We start from the raw sequence: 22,149 nt of genomic DNA on the forward strand, positions 1-22,149 counted from the left end.
ATTATTTTTAATGAGATTACACACTTAATAATATTATGTGTCAGGTGGAGGCTGTGTTTTATGCTCTAAATAGATCAAATGATTAGGTGCTTCTTACTCAATACTCACTATTTCCCCTGCTTGAATGCTGTCCCTCCTGCACTCTGCCTCCTGTCTCCCTTCAAGGCTCAACCCACATCCGACCTTCTTCTGCAAGAGACCTTTCTCAGTTCCCAAGACTGCTAGTGCCTTCCCTTTGAGATTACATTCTATTTATTGTATTTATTTTGTATGTACGGTTATTTGCATTGCTATTCAAATGTGAGATCCTTCAGGGAAGGGAATGCATTTTTACCTTTTTTTGTACCCCTAGTGTTTAGTAATAATAATAATAAAATTTATTTAATGATAATTAGAAATAGTAATTATTAGTAATAATAAACTTAAATAATAAGTACTTGTTAATTAACTGAAGTCACTTCAGTTTCCTCATAAAGCGCAATATATTGTTCAGTCATTCAGTTGTATCCAATTTGTCATGACTTGTGGACCATAGCATGCCAAACCCTTCTGCCCTCTACTATCTCCCAAAGTCTATCCAAGCTCATGTCTATTGCTTCCATGACACTCTCTCTCCATCTCAACTTCTGCCATTCCCTTTTCCTTTTGCCTTCAAGTTTTCCCTACATCAAGGTCTTTTCCAAAATGTCTTGTTTTCTTAATATGCGACCAAAATATTTAAACTTCAGTTTCAGTATTTGACCTTCCAATGAATAGTTTGAATTAAAATTTTCAAATGTTGACTGATTTGATCTCCTTACTGTCCAAGGAACTCTCAAAAGGTCTTCTCCAGAACCATAATTCAAAAGCATTGATTCGGTGGTGCTCAACTTTCCTCGTAGTCCAAATCTCACAGTCATACGTTACCAGTGGAAAACCCTAGCTTTGACCATATGGACCTTTGAAAGCAAGATGATATCCCTGCTTTTTAGTGTCCTGTCCAGATCTGCCATAGCTTTCGTTCTAAGGAGCAAGAGTCTTTTAATTTCTTGTCCATAGTCACTGTTTACCCTGATTTTTGAGCCCATGAGTATAAAATCTTCTGCTTCCATTTCTTATCCCTTTATTTTCCAGGAAGTAATGGGATAAGTTGCCATAATCTTTGTTAAACTTCAAGCCACCTTTTATGCACTCCTCTTTCACCCTCATCAAGAGACTTCTGAATTCTTCTTCACTTTCTGCCGTCAGAGTGGTATCCTCTGAATATCGAAGATGGTTGATACTTCTTCCAGCAACTTTAATCCATCTTTGGATTCATCCAGCCTGGAATTTCACAAAATGTACTCTACATATAAGTTAAGTAAATAAGATGACAATACAGTCTTGTGGTATTCCTTTTCCAATCTTGAACCAATCAGTTATTCCATATTGGGTTCTAACTGTTGCTTCTTGGCCAGATAGTTTCCTCAGGAGACAAAGAAGATGATATGATACTCCCATCTCTTTGAGAACTTGCTACACTTTATTGTGGTCCATACAGTTAAAAACTTTTTTAATGAATTGAAGGCCATAGCTTAAATACCAGCTATTACTGAATTCAGTTTCATGACATACCACAGGATTGACATTACTATGGAAAGAATCTCTAAGATGTCATATGCAGATCATTTGAAAGGACTAGGAATGTTTAATGTGGAGAAGCAAAGATTTAAGGGGAACATGAAGAGTCTTTTGTAATATCTGGAGGACTGCCAGGTGGAAGAATGATTCAGTTTATTCTGTGTGATCCCAGTGGGGGAAAACACAGGCCAATCAATCTGAAAACATTTATTAAGCATGAATATGTTCCAGTGGGGTGGTGAGGTGGTGTAGGGGGTAGAGCACTGGACCTGGAAGCAGGAGGACCTGAGTTCAAATTCAGGCTCAGACACTCGCTGGGTGATTCTGGGCTTTTTAACTAAACTTTAACTTAACCCTTTTTGCCTCAGTTTTCTCATCTGTCAAATGAACTGGAGAAAGAAATGGCAAATGGGGTCATGAAGAGTCAGACATGACTGAAAATGACTAAACAACCACAACATGTGCTAGGTGTGAACCCCAGATGGAAGCTATAAGAAGTTTAAAAACAAGGAAATACTGAATAACAGTTAATACTTTTCTGAGTCAGAGGATCATGGGTTTAGGGGGAGGTCAGTTAGTCTATGCCCCTCATTTTACAGATGAGAAAATTGAGGATCAGCGAGTTCATTGACTTGCCCAAGGTCACACAGATAGTATGAGTAAGGGTGGGGCAAAGATTTGACCCCCCGTCCCTCGGACTTCAAACCTAGCGTTCTTTCCAAAGGACTCGTTAAGTAGTATTTAAGCAATGGTTTGATTAGCTGGTGATGCTATAGATGGGGTTTATGCTTCAATTAGAAGTTGGACTAGATCATTTCTAAGGTAACTTCTGCTTCTAATTCTCTAACCAACTATGAATTTCACAAACTCTAGTAGCCTCATATCACTTGTTTGAATCTTAAAAATGAAAACTAATCAGGTTGGGGGCCATGAAAGAAAAGGGTCAACGCACTAACAAGCCCAAGAACCCTGAATTTGGAATCAGAAGACATGAGTCTACATGCTGTCTCTGGGACTTTTCTATATGACCTGCACTTCTCTGAAACTCAGTTTTGTCCTCTGTAAAATGGGAAACTTGGATTCTATTTATTCCTCTATAGCCCTTTCCAGAGTGAAATCCTATAAATGGTTCTGTCAGCTGCTTATTTTTGGTCAAGATCTGCACAGCCAAGAGAAAGGGTAAGTCATGGTTAACTTTCCTAGAAGCCTTGGGTACCAGCCGTAAGTTGGTGAGCTAGTATGAGATGGAGTATGGGAATATAGATACTAAGTACTGTACTGTGCATAAATTCTGCTCTCTGAGGTACATACAATACCAAAATTCACTAGGAGGTGCCAGAGAGCCACGAAGGAGATCTCTCAGTTTGAGTTTGAGACATTTTTTTTTTTTTGGTTTGAGGTGTTTTCATGATTAAAATGTTGAGTGTTCCAGAAATACATACATACATACTTACATACATACATATATATTTTAAATAAATGAATACTATCTATTAAGTGTCAATGCTGGAAACCCCTGTCCCCATATTTTTACAAAGCATATTATAGATTAAGAGCATGTTCCTAGTATCAGCATTTGGAAAAGGTTACAGAAGCATTATTTGCCAACATTTTGGAAAAGGGAATAGATAACAAGGAGTTAAGGGACTTGCTCACAGTCACAAAGGCACCTAGGTGATGCCCTAGAACATAGAACTCTGGGTCTTAGTTCAAATTTGACCTCAGACACTTACTAGCTGGGTGACCCTTGTTAAGCTTGTTTGGCTCAGTTTCCTCATCTGTCACATGAGCTGGAGAAGGAAATGGCAAACCACTCTAGTATCTTTGCCAAGAAAACCTCCAATGGGGTCATGAAGATTTGGACACAACAGAACAACTTAAATAAACATAGATATAAAAGCAGAAAGTGGCAGATAGAATGGGAGACATTTCCAATGGTGGCATTTCAAACCTCAGGGACAGGCTAATAGAGAAAACAATGTAGAGAAGAAAGGCCTGCCCAGCACCCCTCAAATTAGATCATGAAGATGAAGGCTTGCATACGTTATTGGTTTTGTCTGCTCTCTTGAAAGCCCATTCATGATGAAAATTTAATTTACTGAATATTTGAAATGTTATTGAAATATATGAAAATCATAATGAAAATTTAATAAAATTTAATTAAAACTTTTTGTTTGAACTTGATCGGAAGGCAACAGATGGTGCAATGGGCCGTGTTGGACCTAACATATGGAAGAATCAAGTTCAAATCCTGCCTCAGATACCTGCCATCTGACTCTGGGGAAGTCATTTATCTTGTCTGCCTCAGTTTCCTTACCTGTAAAATGGGGATAACAATTGTACCTTCCTCCTAGGATTGTTGTTAAGATCTAATAAGAATACTTTTAAAGTGCTTCCCAGACTTTAAATAAATGCTAGCTATTATCATTACTCTTGATCCTTTCAAGCCAGTTAATAATTTAGCAAGTAAATAAGTATTTCTTAAGCACCTGCTTTGTGCCAGGCACTGTGCTAAATGCTGGGGATACACAAAGAGGCAAGAAACTCAGGATCCAATGGAGGAGATGACAAGAAAATACACAAACAAGCTATATATGGAAATAATTAACAGAGGAAGGCACTGTCATTAACAGAAGTTTGGGAAGGTTTCCTGTAGAAGGTGGGATTTTAGTTGGGACTTAAAAGAAGACAGGGAGGTCAGTAGGTGGAGATGAAGGAGAGTGTTCCAGGCATGGAGGACAACCAGTGAACATGCTCAGAGCTGTCTTGTTCATGGAACAGCTAGAAGGCCCTTGTCACTAGATCAAAGAATGTGTTGTAGGGAATGAGTTAAAAGAAGGCTGGAAAAGGGGTGGTGGTGGAAGAGGTTATGAAAGGCTTTGAATGACAAACAGTGAACTTTGTATTTGATCCTGAAGTAGAATGGAAGCTATTATTGGTGTTTATTGTCTAGAGGGTGACAAGGGCAGGCCTGAACTTTAGGAAAATCACTTTAGTGATTGAATGTAGACTGGATTGGAATGGGAAGAGACTTGAGGCAGGTAGACCCACTAGCAGGATATTGCAGTAATCAAGATGTGGTAGCCATGTCAGAGGAGAGAAAGGGGCTTCTTCCAGAGATGGTCTAAAGGTGAAAGTGACAGACTTTGGCAGCAGCTTAGAAATGGGGGGAGTGGTAGAAGTTAGTGAGGAGTTGGAGATGACACCAAGGTAAGCATGGAGGAGCTCATAACCAGAAGGTCACTCATCGGATGGCTCATCTTTTTTCGCCACAGCTACTAGTGAACATAATCTACTAAGATGTAAAGAGGGTAGACTGTGCTAATGAAGGACATACCCATACCAATGACATCTCACATCTTTTGAAATGAATCATTTGAGTTGCTGGAAAACTAACAAGCTTTGTCCCTGTTCCTCCTGCCTGAGGAAGCCTAGGGAAGCCCTGAGCTGACCCAAGTTTTGAAGTCTAGAAACTGTAGGACTATTAAGCTGGTGTCCAGGGAACGCTGAAGGCACAGTGTCCACCAAGCTAGTTTTTGAGGGCCGGGGCAAGCAGGACAGTTAGCCTTTCCTCCCCACTCCCTTCTTCATGTTTTTAGAGAAAAGAAGTATAAATTCTCTTTTCCACTTAAGCCAAACTTTAAGAAATGGAATGTCTAGTCAAAAGACTCTTATTACATGAGAAAATTGGGGTGAGGTGGGGGATAGTTCATCCTATCTTCCATGATGAATGTAGGAGGCTTCACATCCTCCTGAGAAATGTTAGAGAAGGAATGAGAGTGGAGAAGAGACTTCACTCTCAGAAGAGATGGTTTTCCAGCCAAGGTGGGGCTCCCTTCTCCTTCCCCCATTTTCCCCTCCAAAATACTGTTTCTAGCCTTGACCTGCTCTCTGTGCTAGGCATGCAACGATCAGCTCAGTGACCTCAGGCTCCCTCCCTGGGGATCATGAAACATTTTAAAGGGAGGATCTCTCCTTATGCTATTGATCAGCCAGGCTCTGCCCTGCCTGTTCTGGTCTTGTTCTTCACTCAAGGTAAGGTTCTGTCCCAAATGCTGCAAGGGCTCCCACTCACTCTTTTATTCCATTCAGGTGACCCATGCTCTGTCATGGTTCCCCCTTCATGGCACAACTGGACCCTAAGGTGGGATGATTCCTTCTTTATATACTCACTGCATCATCCCTAACCAGAAATATCTTGGCAGCCATGGCTATAGTTAATGAGAGTCTAAATAAATGTGTGTATTTGGAAAAAAAGAGACAGTAATAAAAAAATTTGGAGGTTTGGATCTATTGATTGTAGGTTTTGTACCGGATATCCAGTTTGAGATGTCTGAAAGGAAGTTAGAAATGCAAGACTTGGGGTCAGCAGAGAGGTTAGAATAATATAGATAGATGTGAGAATCATCATCATAGAGATGGTAATTAAATCCATGGCAAGTGACAAGATCACTAAGTAGAGTAGTATAAAGGGGGAAGAGGAGAGGACGGAACCCTGGGGGACACCTATGGTTAGAGGAGGTGACCTGGATGAGGAACCACCGAAAGGGACGGTTCTGCCCTTTGACACTCTTTCACTCTAACCCCCCAAAAGAAAGCTCACTGAATTATAAAACAGGTAATAATAAAACACACCAGTGTGTGTGTGTGTGTGTGTGTGTGTGTGTGTGTTTGTCCTTCATTGCCAAAGAAGACCATGCCATTAGAGAAATGATGACATGACTTGCACTTAACTTTGTTTTGAGTGAGGTAGGGCTGTGCAGGTCACCAGCCTCACTTCTCTTCCACAGCCACCTAATCCAGTGACCAGATATTCATCAGGATGACTAGAGATGACCCAGGATGAGGCTATTGGGGTTAAGTGACTTGCCCAAGGTCACACAGCTAGTGAGTGTCAAGTGTCTGAGGTGAGATTTGAACTCAGGTCCTGCACTGGTGCTCTATCCACTGTACCACCTAACTGCCCCAAACACACACACACACACACACACACACACACACACACACACACACACACACACATACTGATGCATCATTATCAAGTCCATATTTCATAATGAAATTTATTGGGGTCAAGAATGATCCTGACTGGATTCTCTGGCCTTATGCAGGTCAAGAAGAAGGATTATACTTTCACATAGATGGTCCAAGTATTAAAACAGGGGTGATGATCATATTCCCAGTCTTCCTAATACTTGACCAAGAACAGTCACAACTTTGAGGCAGTTGTTTGGCAAGCCAATACCATGTGGAAATAAAAAACAAAAGCAATTGACTGAAATCTCTGGAGAACAAGGAATGAAATATACTTCCTTCCTGGGTGGTGCAGTAGATAGAGCACTGGGCCTAGAACCAGGAAGACCTGAATTCAAATCTGACTTGAAACACTAGCTATGTGACCCTGGGCAAGTCACTTAACCCTATTTGCCTTGGTAAAATGAGCTGGAGAAGGAAATGGCAAGCCACTCCTGGATCTTTGCTAAGAAGACCCTAAATGGGGTCACACAGAGTGAGACACAATTGAAAAACAAGTGAACAGCAACTTATCAGAGCCTCAGTGTCAATTGGAGTTATACTGAATAATCCCTAAGGTTTCTCCCAACATTAAATCATATGATTTATCAGAGAAAAGGCCCAATAACAAGAACAATATACTGTTCAACTGTGTAAAAGTATTTGTTAGTGATTTTTCTGGACAAGAGAAAAGTTTAAAATAATCATTGTAATTTTGGTTGAATAGAAGCCATTTGTATTCCAGTGAAGTTGTATAAAGACTTTGTAATTACAAGTTCTTAGAGAGGTATGTTGGTAAAACAACAGGCTATCCCAGTATAACATCCTCTTAAGTTTGATCTTCATTATTAACTTTTCATCCATCACTTTCTTTCTCTCTCTCTTTTTTTTTTGGAGGGGGAAGCAGTTGGAGTTAAGTGATTTGTCCAAGTTTACACAGCTAATGTCTGAGGCTGGATTTGAACTCAGGTCTTCCCGACTCTAGGGACAGCGATCGATTCACTTCACCACCTAGTTCACCCTCAACTCCATCACTTTCTTCAATCTAGGTAATCAATAAAACAATAAATTATGTCTTGATTTGTAGCATGTGCTGATTTCTGAGCTGTGAGTGTTCACACTGAAAATTTACTAATCAAGTCTCAAGACATAGTTCTAATTCATTTTAATACTTCTGGCTGGGAGGGACTTTTGGTCCAACTCATACTTGATCCGAAATTTATTCCACAAAATATTCAAAAGGTGGCTGTCCAGCTTTCACTTAACCCTATTAGCTCCTCAGATAGCACATTTCTCTTACAAACAGCTTCGGTTATTAAGTCTTGTCCCTTATATCTAGCTGAAATCTGTATCTCATCAGCTTGCACCCACTCATCCTAGTACCATCCTCTGCAACCAAGCAAAATAAATCTTCAAATACAAGCAGAGAGTTTTCAGATTTCCTTTGTTTATTCTCTTATCCAAATAAATATCCCTAAGATCTTTTAACCTCATCTGGTCAAAAAAGGAAATTTGATTAGTGTGCAACATGAGCTGTTCATAATGAAACCATCTGACTATTAATGATTGCCAGTTTCTGGTTAAACTGCTACCTGAAACAAACATTCATTTCTTCTCCAACACGACTAATGATTGTCTGAGGCATTGATCTGTTAGGTGACGTCTTTAAATAATATTCAGGATGTCAGAAGTGGCTCTTGAACTCTAGTCTTCTTGATTGTTAGGCGTCATCTATCTGGCCACCATTCCATAGATATAATGATTCTTCACTTTGTAGCTGAGGAAACTGAGGCATGGAGAGGTCAAATCATAATAAAAAAATATAACTTGCTACTTGAAAACTTAGCAGGAATTGGAAACTCACTACTTTTTAAACTTAAGTCCAAGTCAGATGTAGGTTGTGGTCTGCTGCTGGACTTAAGTCCTTTGCTAACTTGTCTTACCTAGGTAAGGTGACTGAAAACTTATTAAAATATGCCGATATGACTTGTGGCTCATGGAAGTACTGGAAAGACATCTGCTTGAAACCACCTTTCAAAATCTTTTATTAGGGCTAATCAGCCTACAAACAAACAACCTACCACACTTAGTAAGCTAGGAGATGCCACTTACTTTGAACCTCCACAGACCCCCTATGTCTTCTGTTCTCTCGAAGCAAGTGGGCTGAAGTCCTTCATCCAGGCAGCACTTCAGAGAGATCAGCCCACTGACCCCAGCTCCGATGATGGCCACGTTCTTCGCCATAGTCTCCTGTGTCAACAGGTGGATTAAGGAGAGCCTCTTAACTGTGGGGAAATGCTTCAATGGGATGCTTTAGATGTTGAGATTTTAGTATCCCAAATGTCCAATATAATCCCTCCTTCAGCCCAAACCTGAGCTCCCTTTGGAGAAGCATATTTCCTAAACTAAGCTGGAAATCTTTTGTTTTAAGCATTGTCTGGAGGACCTGGGCTTAATGTTGAGTAGTACTGCCAAACCATTCATTAGCATGAATAGGAACAGAAGCCAAGTTGCCAGAGTCTTGTTTTGTATTTCTTCTTCCACCTCCCTCCACCCGCACTTCCTCCACACCCATCCACATTCTTGCTTTGAGAAATGGGTATCATTCTTACCTCTTGTCTTTATCTTTCCTCACTCTGGTTGGAATGAGCTGCTCTCTCCTTCGCCCAGAATGTCAGATGAAAGGCAGACGGAATCATTTTAAAAGTATGAGCAGCATTTGAGAAATGGGAGGAGCTTCTCTCTCCTCCTCCAGCATCTTGCTGACCAGGCTCTGCCTCCTAGAATTAGGCAAGGGGCTGGTGACCTAAGATGAGAGGGCATTAAAACCTACTATGGGATAAAGTCCTCAGGTCAGGTTCATAGTATGCATTTAAATTTTTTATGTATTTAATTTTTAATTTATAGGGTACAACAAGCATTTCCATAACGTAGTATACTAAAAAAAAAAAAAAAAGATTGCCCATGAAACTGCATATCTATTATGTGTTTTCTATTCCTTTTAAATATTTAATAAAGTTACCCTGTATATTTCTTTTTTTTCTCCCTCCCTTCCCCTTGGAGATGGCTTCCATTAGACACAAATACATATGTATGTGTGTATATAGAAAGATAAAATCATTCTATCCATATTACTACTTATCAGTTCTTTCTTTGTATAGAAAGCATCTTCCTTCATATGCCCTTTGTAATTAGAGTATTTATAATAGTCAAAAACAACTTATTTGCTCAAAGTTGTTCTTAAAACAATGTTGTTGTTACCGTACTTTGCTCTTCAATATTTCATGCAAGTCATAGTACTCATTTAAATGCTTAGAGACCAATGATAACTGCACATTTTATGTGTTTTCCAGTTTGCCAAATGCTTTCACATTGACTGCTTCATGTGATCACAACATGTGGGCTTGGTAGATGTGTGTGTATGTATATGTATATTGTGCATGTGTGTAGACAAACAAGGATCATATAGATTTATACATATATACATAAATATATCTCTGAGGGCATCTGTGATTTCATCCATGTAGGGAGTCCCTCATGCGGTAACTCCTTTCTCTGATGCAGATAAACACCTGCTCTCCAACTTTGACTCTTAGAAAGTTGCCCAAGGCACTAGGATGTTTAAACACCAGCTCAGGGTTGGTCACATAGCCAGTGTGTGTGTGTGCCACAGGTAAGACTTGAACACAGGTGTCCTGACTCTGAGGCTATCTATCCACTAGATAAGGGGAAGTATTATTTCTCATTTTATATCTGAGGAAACTGAGACTTGAGGAGGATTAATCATAATAATCATATTTACATAGTGCCTTAAGGTTTGCACAGTGCTTTACAAATAGTAGCTCATTTGATCCTCACAACAGCCCTCTGAAGTAGGAGCTATTGTTATCCCCATTTTACAGTTGAGGGAACTGAGGTCGGTAGAAGTTGAATGACTTGCTTAGTTAGTAAATGTCTCAGGCATGATTTGAACTTAGGTCTTCTTGACTCCTAGTCCGGAGCTCTATCCATGGAGTCATCTAATTAATAATAAGACAAAATATTAGTGGCTGGACTCAAAGCATCATTGTTAATGTTTTATTGTTTACATGGTAGAAGAACCTCAATGGAGTAAGTACCCCAAGCATTTTTGTTTTCTTGTTTTTCAATCATTTCAGTCATGTCTGACTCTTAATGTTATTTAGGATTTTCTTGGTGAAGATACTGGAGTGATTTGCCATTTCTTTCTTCAGCTTCTTTTATAGATGAGGAAACTGAGGCAAACTTGCTCAGGGTCACACAGCTATTAAATATCTGAGGCTGGATTTGAATTTAGGTCTTCCTGACTCCAGGCTTGATCCTCTAACTAATGTACCACCTAGCTGTTTGACCCTGGGTTTTTTAGCATTTTAACTGATGACTTGGATAAGGAAACAGACCTTATATTCATCAGCTTTGCACATAACAGAAAACTGGGATGGATATTTAACACATTGGCTAACAAAATCTGAATCCAAAAATATTAGATCAGGGTATAACATTGGGCTGAATGAAAAAAGATGAAATTCAATACAGATAAATGTTGACTTGGGTATAAAAAAAGCAATTTGATAATTACAAAATTGGAGGACATATGGCTAGACGAAGAAGAAAGATCTGCAGTGTGTAGCGGGCTTTAAGATCAATAGGAGTCAGTAATATCAGCAATGATACACAGAAAGTTAATACAAAAAAGTTAATGCCAGCTTAGGATTCATTAAGATAGCTTCCAGAAATGAGAGAGAGAGAGAGAGAGAGAGAGAGAGAGAGAGAGAGAGAGAGAGAGAGAGAGAGAGAGAGAGAGAGGAGAATAATTGTCTCACTGTTGTCTTCTCTTCTCAGATCTCAAATAGAGTATTATATTCAATTCTTAGCCGCACCGTAAAAGACAGAAATTGATCAGTCTTCCGCTGTTGTCCTTCCAGACCAGTGGTATGTAGTCTTCAGCTGTTCATCGTCCTGAGCTGAGAGCTTGCCTGTGAGCCAAAGGGCCAAGAAGAGAAAGGGCCAAGTGAGATAAATTCTAAGTTTCATTGTTTTCATCTTAAAAAGAAAAAGACATTCCATTCCATGCCTTGGTCCTGTATCTTCTGTCTTGGAAAGAGCCTTGAGTAAAAAACAAATCTCATGCTAATGTGAAGCTTTTCACATGTAGGAAAAGTTCTTGAGGCTGTGTCTGAGTGTTGTAACTTTAATCAGCTACTTAATGAGATTTACGTGTTATAGAGAGAAAGCGCAACTGGTTGGTTGTTCCTGGGAGGGCTTGGTTATTAGTACTAAGGCTAAAATAATTACTGACAGCCTGGATTGCCAGGCAGATTGGGAGTAGGGAAATTAGGGATACAAGGTAATAAAGATAAGGATAACTAGACCCTACTTTTTAGACCTTCAGCAAATCAGAAGTAATTAATTCATCACCATCAGAGGCTACTCCATTTCATAATATTAATGAAGTGGTTTCCCATATCTGTTGAGTTATTAAGGTTCTTTGTGGAGAACTAATTAATAATAATTGAATTGCCTGGTCATTAAAGGAATGGCCTAGTAATTGAAAACTCATTTTTACCCTTATTCCAACATTTTCAAAGTATTAATGAAGTGACTTCCCATATTTATTTGGGTTGTCAATCCTCTACAGAGAACTAAATAATAGTGATTGAAATATCTGATCATTAAAGGGATGGCCTGTTAATTAAAAACTGATATTATATTTAGGGGTAGGTGGGAGTGACAGTTGATCAAGACTTGGAACAGTAAAGGATAGAGGCCATTGTTCTTTTATTTTACAGCATTTTTTGTATTACATAAATCCATATTAGACTTTAAGTCCTCTCGAAGGCAGAATGTTTGTCTGTGTCATTCTTTGTATCTTGGCATGGTGCCCAGCGCTGTGACTTTCTTACTAAAGGTGTTCAATAAATGTTGAGTCTTCCTGAAAAGAAAAAGAAAAAAAAGACATTGATAAACTAGGCAGTGTTCAAAGGATAGTAGTCAGGATGATAAAAGGGTTTGAGTCTGTGAGGATTGACTGAAGGAACTGAACACATGTAATCTAGAAAAGACTTTGGGAGTGGGTGGGACATGATAATTTGGTTCAAGTTGAAGGGTTTTCATTTGGAAGGGGGACTACATTTGTTGAATTTGACCTTAGAGACCAGAACTAGGAGCTATGGGTGGAAGTTACAAAGAAATAAATTTAAACTAGATATCAGGAAAAATTTCCTGACAAAACTGTCTACAAGTGAAATGGACTATCTGAAGAAGTGGGGGGTGGACTCCCCCTTCTTGGTGGTCTTCAAAAAGAGACTGGATGACCACTTATTGGGTACGTAATAGTGGAGGATTTTTGAGTATGAATTTTATTAGGTGGTCAATGGAATCCTTTCCAATTGATATATATTGTGATAATATTGATTATTATGGAAAGAAGTGGAAAGAAGATTGGATCTAGTAGGGATCTGGTCAGTAGGGATCTGGTTTTATATTTTAATTCTGACACTAACAGTATGACCATTGGCAAGTCAATTAAATTCTATAGACCTCATTCTTCATCTGTAAAATCAAAATAATAATACCTGTAATAACTAGCACATAGGATTTGGTGAGGATCAAACGAGTTAATGTATTTTATAAACTTTGGAACTATACAAGAGGATAGAGTCAAGATGGTGGAGTAAAGGCAGGGACTTACTTGAGCACTCCCAAATTCCCCTCCTAACACTGTCTCAAATCAAATTCTGGTGTGGAAGAAGTCAAGGTAAACAATTTTCCAGCCAAAAACAACTTAGTCAGCAAGACAGGTTTGTCTCTTGGGGTGGTAGTCAACCCTGGAGTATAAAGCATCTGAGGCTGAACCCGGCAAGCCAGCAGCAGGATGTGGGGGCAGCTACATTGGAGGTGGCTTCTGGAGCTCTCAATCTATACATGGTAAGAGAGTCAGATAACTGGTCAGAAGGAGATTACAGATCATCTTTTGCTGGTGCTGGGTGCAGGATTCTGCTGCATTGCCCATAAGCAGTTCTGGATCTCAGATTCAGGGCAAGGAGGAACACTAGGATACCAGAGTTTGCAGCTGCAGGGGGTCACAATTCCAGGGTGGAGAAGAGTGCTTGTAATCACTCACAGGGAGCTGGGGGAGGAGTGTTAAAGAGCACTGATGTTTGTAACCTCAGGAAAGCAGGAATCTGAGTCATAGTTCCAGAGTCATAAGGAATGAAAGCACTTGCAGCCATAGGGGAGCAGAGGCCATGGCCACAGATTTGTGGCTACTCACAGAAAGAGCACAGACCAGGAGAACAGTGACCACACCTCTTTTTATATCATCCCATCTTGTACCCCCAGAACTAACCCTGAAAACAACAGCATGAAAAACCTGAAGCTTGGGGTAATATACCCTGTATCCAAGGAGGAGAGCCCAATTTTAATATAAAATTAAAAATCAAGAAATAGGCTGGAAAAATGACCAAACAACATCAACATCAACAAATTTCACCATAGAAAGTTCCTGTTGTCATAGGGAAGATCAAGACACAAACTCAGAAGGCAATGCAATCAAAACAATTACAAGCAAAGCTTCAAAGAAATATGTGACTTGGTCACAGACCCAAAAAAGAATTCCCAGAAGAGCTCAGAAAGGATTTAAAAATTGAATAAGAGAGGTAGAGGAAACATTGGGAAAAGAAATGAGCATGATGCATGACAATTATGAAAAGAGAGCCAACAGCTTGATGAAGGACACACAAAAATTACTGAAGAAAATAATACTGTAAAAAACAGAATTGACCTAATGGTAAAAGAGGCACAAAAATCCACTGAAGAGAAAAAGATAAAAAAACTCTTTACAAAGCAGAACTGGCCAAATGGGGAAAAGGTACAAAAACTCACTACGGAAAATAATTCCTTAAAAATTAGAATGGAGCAAGTGGAAACTAATGACTCTATGAGATATCAAAAAACAATAAAACCAGTCAAAAGAATGAAAAAATAGAAGAAAATATGAAATAACTCATTGAAAAACAACTGCTCTGGAAAATAGATTGAAGAGAGGTAATTTGAAAATTACTGGACTACTTAAAAGCCATGATCAAAAAAAGGACCTAGACATCATATTTCAAGAAATTTTCAAGGAAATTAATTTACTTATTCAATGACATTCCAGTCAACCAATCAAAGGACTACCTGATAGAACTAGAGAAAATAATAAAATTCACGTGGAGGAAAAAAAGGCCAAGAATCAAAAGAGAAATAATGATGTGAAGAGAACATCTGCTGTGATGTTGTAGAACCAGAGAAATTGAAACAGAAATTGAAGGAATTCAGTGTACCTCCTGAAAGAGATCCCAAAATCTCAGGTTAAAAGAAGATGAAATAGAATAATTAAATACCCCTCTCTTAGAAAAAAGAAGTTGAACAAGCCATAAATGAGCTGCCTAAGAAAAGACCACAGGACCAGATGGATTCACAAGTGAATTCTACCAAACATTTAAAGAACAATTAATCCTAATGTTATATAAACTATTTGAAAAAATAGACAACAAATGAGTTCTACAAAATTACTTTTATAGCACAAGAATTGTGCTGATACCCAAACCAGAAAGAAAATTATAGACCATTTTCTCTAATAAATGTTGGCACAAAAATTGAAAACAAAATGATACTAAGGAGATTACAGCAATATATCACAAAGACCATGTATTATGACCTGGTGGGATTTATATCAGGAATGCAGGGCTGATTCAGTATTAGAAAAACTATCAATTTTATTGATTATATTAATAACAAAACCAACAGAAATCATATGAATATATCAATATATGCAGAAAATTTTTTTGACAAAATGCAATACATTCTTATTATAAACATGAGAAAGCACAGAATTGGAGCTTTCCTTAAAATGATAAGTACTATCTATCTAAAATTATTAGGAAGCATTATTTGTAATGGGGATAAGCTACAAGTCTTTCCAATGAAATCAGGAAAGAAGCTAGGATTCTCATGATCACAACTATTATTTAATATTGTATAAGAAATGCTAGCTATAGCACTAAGAGAGGAAGAAATTGAAGAAATTAGGATAGGCAATGAGGAAAGAAAGCTATCACGCTACAGATGACATGATGGTTTGCTTGGTGAATCCTAAACAATTAGCTGAAATAATGAACAACTTTCAAACAGTTTCAGGATATAAAGTAAACCCATAGAAACCATCAGAATTTCTGTATATTACTAACAAAGTACAGCAGCAAGAAACAGAAATAGAAATTCCCATTAAAATAACTGTAGATAATATAAAATACTTGGATGTCTACCTGCCAAGACAAACCCTGAAAATACAAAACCACTTGTCATGCAAATAAAGTCATATTTAACAATTGAAGAATATTAATTGGTCTTGGGTTTTTGTTTTTTTTTGTGGTGGTTGTTTAGTTGTTTTTCAGTCGTGTCCAAATCTCTGTGGCCCCATTTGGGGTTTTCTTGGCAAAGACTCTGGGGTGGTTTGCCATATCCTTATCTAGTTCATTTTACAGATGAGGAAACTGAAGTAAATAGGTTTAAGGTACTTGCCCTGGGTCACATAGCTAGAAAGTGTGTGAATCCAGATTTGAACTCAGGAAGATGGGTCTTCCTGACTCCAGGCCAGGCAGTCCGTCCACTGCACCACCTAGCTATTCAGTCATGAGTAGGCTGAGCTGATATAATAAAAATTACAATTCCACTTATATTAATTTATTTAATGCCATGCCAATTAAACTACCAAAAATTATTTTATAGAGCTAGAAAAATAATAACAAAAAATTTCATCTGGGAGAACAAAAGATCAAGAATTTCAAGAGAATTGATGAAAAAAAAAAGTGTGGAGGATGGTGACCTAGCAACATCAGATCTTAAACTGCATTAAAAAGTGCTAATCTCTCCAATTGATAAATGGTCAAAGGATATGAACAGGCAATTTTCAGAGGAAGAAATTAAAGCTATCGATAGTCCTATGAAAAAATGTTCTAAATCACTATTGATTAGAGAAATGCAGATCAAAACAACTCTGAGGTACCACATCACACCTATCAGATTGGCTAACATGACAAAACAGGAAGATGATATATGTTAGAGAAGATGTGGGAGAACTGGAACACTAATTCGTTGTTGGTGGAGCTGTGAGCTGATCCAACCATTCTGGAGAGCAGTTTGGAACTAGGCCCAAAGGGCTACAAAAATGTGCATATCGTTTGACCCAGCAATGTTGCTTTTAGGACTGTATCCCAAAGAGATCATAAAAATGGGGAAAGGTCCCATATGTACAAAAATATTTATAGCAACTCTCTTTGTGGTGGCCAAGAACTGGAAATTGAGGGGATGCCCATCAATTGGGGAATAGCTGAACAAGTTGTGGTATATGAATGTAATGGAATACTACTGTGCTACAAGAAATGATGAACAGGAAGACTTCAGAGAGGCCTGGAAGGACTTATATGAACTGATGCTGAGTGAAAGGAGCAGAACCAGGAGAATATTTACACAGTAACAGTCACAGTGTGTGAGGACTGTTTGTGATAGATTTAGCCCTTCACAGAAATGCAAGGACCTAAAATTACCAAAGGACTCATGAGGCAAAATGTCATCCACATCCAGAGAAAGAACTATGGAATCAGAAAGCAAAATGAAGCAGAATATTTTCTCTTGTGTTATGTTTTGCTTTGGTTTGGTTTTTCTCATTGTTTCTTCTATTCATTTAAATTCTTCTATGCAACATGACTAATGTGAAAGTGTGGTTAATGAGAATGTATGTGTAGAACCCCTATAAGACTGCATGGCATCTTGGGGGGGGGGAAGGGAAGGGGAGAAAATCTAAGATTCATGGAAATGATTGTAGAAAACTGAAAACAAATTAATTAAAAAATAATTTTTTTTTAAAAAGTGATAATCATTAAAACAGGGCAGCTAGAGCTAAAGAAGGAAATGGGAAACCACTCTAATATCTTTGCCAAGAAAAACTCAAATGGGGACACAAAGTGTGGGACAAGATTGGAAAATAACTGAAAAACAGCAACGTCTCAAAACAATCTGACACTGGCTAAAAAAAAAAAAAATAGAGTCATGGATCAGTGGGATAGATTAGGTACATAATAAACAGTAGCAAGTGACCGTAGTAATCTAGGGTTTAATAAACACAAAGATCCAGGCTTTTAGGACTAGAACTCATTAATTGACAAAAATGCCTGGGAAAACTGGAAAGCAGTTTGACAAAAGCTAGGTATAGACCAACATTTAATACTGTATACCAAGATAAGGTCAAAATCGGTACCTGATGTAGACAGAAAAGGTGATATAAGCAAATTAGGGGAGCATGGAATATTTTACCTGTCAACTTTATGGATAAGGGAAGAATTTAGGACCAAACAAGAGATATAGAGCTTTGCAGAATGTAAAGTGGATAATTTTGATTACATGAAGTTTTGCACAAACAAAACCAGTGCAGCCAAGATTAGAAGGAAAGCACAACACTGGAGAAAAATTTTTACAGCAAGTTTTTCTGATAGAGGAACCATTTCTCAAATATATAGAGAACTGAGTTGTTTATAAAAATATGAGTGGTTCCCCAACTGATAGATGGTCAAACAATACGAACAGGCAGTTTTCAGACAAAGAAATCAAATCTATATGGTCATATTAAAAATGTGCTAAATCACTATTGATTAGAAACATGCAAATTAAAACAACTCTGAGGGGGGGGCGGAACCAAGATGGCGGAGTAGAAAGACGCACATACACATAGCTCCGAACCCACAACCCACAACCCACAGAACGGCTAGAGGGGACCAACTCACTGTGAATTCTGCACCCAGAGGCCACGGAATATTGGAGCGAGGGAGATTTCTGTTCCGGAGAGACCTGCAAACCTCTCGCAGGGGGTCCTTCGCGCTGTGGACTGGGCGCCGGGACTGGGAGCTGAGTGCAGCCCTGCAGCGGCCGCGACACCGTGAGAAAAGATCCGAGCGGGCTACGGGGACGGGATCTCCAGCGGCCACGCGGGTCCCTCCACCCACAGAGGAACCTGCAAACCTCTCGCAAAAGGTCCGTCGCGCTGCCGACGCGGAGCCCAGCCCAGACCTGTGGCGGCCGCGGCTCTGAGAGGTACAGATCCGAGCAGGCTTCAGGAATGGGATCTCCAGCAGTGGCACAAGCCCCTCCACCCACAGGTGACGGGGGTCGGTGAGAGAGTCTCTTTGGCGGGTTGAGAGGGGAGTGGGGTTCCCCCATGGCTCGGGCCCCCCGGGAGATAGAAGCTGAGAGGCGGTTGCAGACAGGGGCTTCCCAAGCGGGCGGGAGCCTGGATCCATTGTGGAAGGTCTCTGCATAAACCCCCTGAGGGAACGGAGCCTGAGAGGCGGCCCTGCCCCACCTGACCATCTGAACTTAATTCTCACACTGAATAACAGCCCTGCCCCCACCAAAAGCCCTAAGGCGGGAAGCAGCATTTGAATCCCAGTCCCCAAACGCTGGCTGGGAGGACCAGGAGGTGAGGTGGGTGTGAGGAGAATATTCAGAGGTCAAGTCACTGGCTGGGGAGAATGTCCAGAAAAGGGAAAAGAAATAAAACTATTGATGGCTACTTTCTTGGAGAACAGACATTTCCTCCCTTCCTTTCTGATGAGGAAGAACAATGCTTACCATCAGACAAAGACACAGAAATCAAGGATTCTGTGTCCCAGCCCACCCAATGGGCTCAGGCCATGGAAGAGCTCAAAAAGAATTTTGAAAATCAAGTTAGAGAGGTGGAGGAAAAACTGGGAAGAGAAATGAGAGGGATGAAAGAGAAGCATGAAAAGCAGATCAGCTCCCTGCTAAAGGAGAACCAAAAAAATGTTGAAGAAATTAACACCTTGAAAACTAGCCTAACTCAATTGGCAAAAGAGGTTCAAAAAGCCAATGAGGAGAAGAATGCTTTCAAAAGCAGAATTAGCCAAATGGAAAAGCAGATTCAAAAGCTCACTGAAGAAAATAGTTCTTTCAAAACTAGAATGGCACAGATGGACGCTAAGGACTTTATGAGAAAGACAGATATCACAGAACATAGCGAGAAGATTAGAAAAATGGAAGATAATGTGAAATATCTTATTGGAAAAACAACTGACCTGGAAAATAGATTCAGGAGAGACAATGTAAAAATTCTGGGACTACCTGAAAACCATAATCAAAAGAAGAGCCTAGACATCATCTTGCATGAAATTATCAAGGAAAACTGCCCTGAGATTCTAGAACCAGAGGGCAAAATAAATATTCAAGGAATCCACAGAACACCGCATGAAAGAGATCCAAAAAGAGAAACTCCTAGGAACATTGTGGCCAAATTCCAGAATTCCCAGGTGAAAGAGAAAATATTGCAAGCAGCTAGAAAGAAACAATTCAAGTATTGTGGAAATACAATCAGGATAACACAAGATCGAGCACCCTCTACATTAAGGGATCAAAGGGAATGGAATAGGATATTGCAGAAGTCAAAGGAACTAGGACTAAAACCAAGAATCACCTACCCAGCAAAACTGAGTATAATACTTCAGGAGAAAAAATGGTCTTTCAATGAAATGGAGGATTTTCAGGTTTTCTTGATGAAAAGACCAGAGCTGAAAAGAAAATTTGACTTCCAAACACAAGAATGAAGAGAAGCATAAAAAGGTGAACAGCAAAGAGAAGTCATAAGGGACTTAATAAAGTTGAACTGTTTACATTCCTACATGGAAAGACAATATTTGTAACTCTTGAAACTTTTCAGTATCTGGGTACTGGGTGGGATTATACACACACACATGCACACATGCACAAATACATAGAGACAGAGTGCACAGAGTGAATTGAAGAGGATGGAATCATATCTTAAAAAAAAATGAAATCAAGCAGTGAGAGAGAAATATATTGGGAGGAGAAAGAGAGAAATTGAATGGGGCAAATTATCTCTCATAAAAGAGGCAAGCAAAGATTTATTAGTGGAGGGATAAAGGGGGGAGGCGAGAGAAAATCATGAAGTCTACTCTGATCACATTCCACTAAAGGAAAGAACAAAATGCACACTCATTTTGATAGGAAAATCTATCTCACAATACAGGAGAGTGGGGGACAAGGGCATAAGCAGGGTGGGGGGGAGGATAGAAGGGAGGGCATGGGGAGGAGAATGCAATCCGAGGTCGACACTCATGGGGAGGGAAAGGATCATAAGAGAACAGAAGTAATGGGGGACAGGATAGGATGGAGGGAAATATAGTTAGTCCTATACAACACAACTAGTATGGAAATCATTTGCAAAACTACACAGATTTGGCCTATATTGAATTGCTTGTCCTCCAAAGGGAAGGGGTGGAGAGGGAGGGAGCTAAAGAAGTTGGAACTCAAAGTGTTAGGATCAAATGTAATGTTCTTACCACTAGGAAATAAGAAATACAGGTTAAGGGGTAAAGAAAGCTATCTGGCCCTACAGGACAAAAGAGAAGACGGAGACAAGGGCAGAGAGGGATGATAGAAGAGAGAGCAGATTGGTCACAGGGGCAATTAGAATGCTTGGGTTTGGGGGGGGGAGGTGATAAAAGGGGAGAAAATTTGTAACCCAAAACTTTGTGAAAATAAATGTTAAAAGTTAAAAAAAAAACCAAAAAAAACCAACTCTGAGGTACTATCTGACACAGATTGGTTAATATGGCGGAAAAGGAAAATGGTACAGGTTAGAAGGGATGTGGATACATTGAGACACTAAGGCACTTTTGGTGAAATATGCTGATTCGAGACCATTCTGTAGAGAAATTTGGAACTATGCCCAAAGGGCTATAAAACTGTGTATAATCTTTGATATAGAAATACCAGTACCTGGTCTATATCCCGAAGAAATTTTCTTTTTAAAAAAGGAAAAGGATCTATATGTACAAAAATATTTACAGTACTTCTTTTTGTGGTGGCAAAGAATCAGAAATTGAGGGGATGCCCTCAGTTGGGGAATGACTGAACAAACTGTGGAATATTCTTATGATGGAACACTATTGTGCAATGAAGAGTAGAATGGTTTCAGGAAAACATGGAAAGACTAATATGAATTGATTGAAAGTGAAGTGAGCAGGACCAGGAGAAGTGGCACACAGGAAAGACAATACTGTATGATGCTCAGCTATGAAGCACTTAGTTATTCTCAGCAACACAAAGATCCAAGATAATATCAAAGGACTTATGATAGAAAATGCTAGCCATCTGCAGAGAAAGAACTGATAGAGTTTGAATATAGATCAAAGCACGCTTTTAAAAATTTTCTGTTTTGTTTTTTTTTCTGTCTACATAGCTAATATGGAAATATGTTTTCCACTCAAGGAGGGGAAGAGGAAGAAGGGAGGGAATTTGGAACTCAAAATTTAAGAAAACAAATATTAAAAAATTGTTTTTACATGTAAGTGGAAAAAATATAAAAATTTTCAAAAAAAAGTATACAAATGTGAGGCATTATTAGTAGAACAGTTAGTTAGTGCAGGTCCAGAGTCAGGAAGACCC

At 39.1% G+C, this 22,149-nt stretch overlaps 1 protein-coding gene and 1 long non-coding RNA gene across 2 annotated transcripts in view; one reads left to right on the forward strand and one right to left on the reverse strand.

The window, feature by feature from the left end:
* The window catches only part of LOC140529761 (dimethylaniline monooxygenase [N-oxide-forming] 2-like), a 40,625-nt gene extending 31,306 nt beyond the window's left edge, over window positions 1-9,319 (reverse strand). The window contains exons 1-2 of the mRNA XM_072648667.1: window positions 9,225-9,319; window positions 8,725-8,862 (exon numbers count right to left, since the gene is read on the reverse strand). Of these exons, the coding sequence (XP_072504768.1) occupies window positions 8,725-8,856 (132 nt within the window). The 5' untranslated portion in view covers window positions 8,857-8,862; window positions 9,225-9,319. The remainder of the gene's footprint in view (window positions 1-8,724; window positions 8,863-9,224) is intronic.
* The window catches only part of LOC140529764 (uncharacterized), a 57,023-nt gene that overhangs the window by 25,496 nt on the left and 9,378 nt on the right, over window positions 1-22,149 (forward strand). Inside the window, exon 3 of the long non-coding RNA XR_011975669.1 lies at window positions 1,114-7,661. This is a non-coding gene — a long non-coding RNA (uncharacterized lncRNA). The remainder of the gene's footprint in view (window positions 1-1,113; window positions 7,662-22,149) is intronic.

The sequence above is a fragment of the Notamacropus eugenii genome, chromosome 2, assembly GCF_028372415.1.
Source record: "Notamacropus eugenii isolate mMacEug1 chromosome 2, mMacEug1.pri_v2, whole genome shotgun sequence".
In the NCBI taxonomy this organism is placed as follows: Eukaryota; Metazoa; Chordata; class Mammalia; order Diprotodontia; family Macropodidae; genus Notamacropus; species Notamacropus eugenii.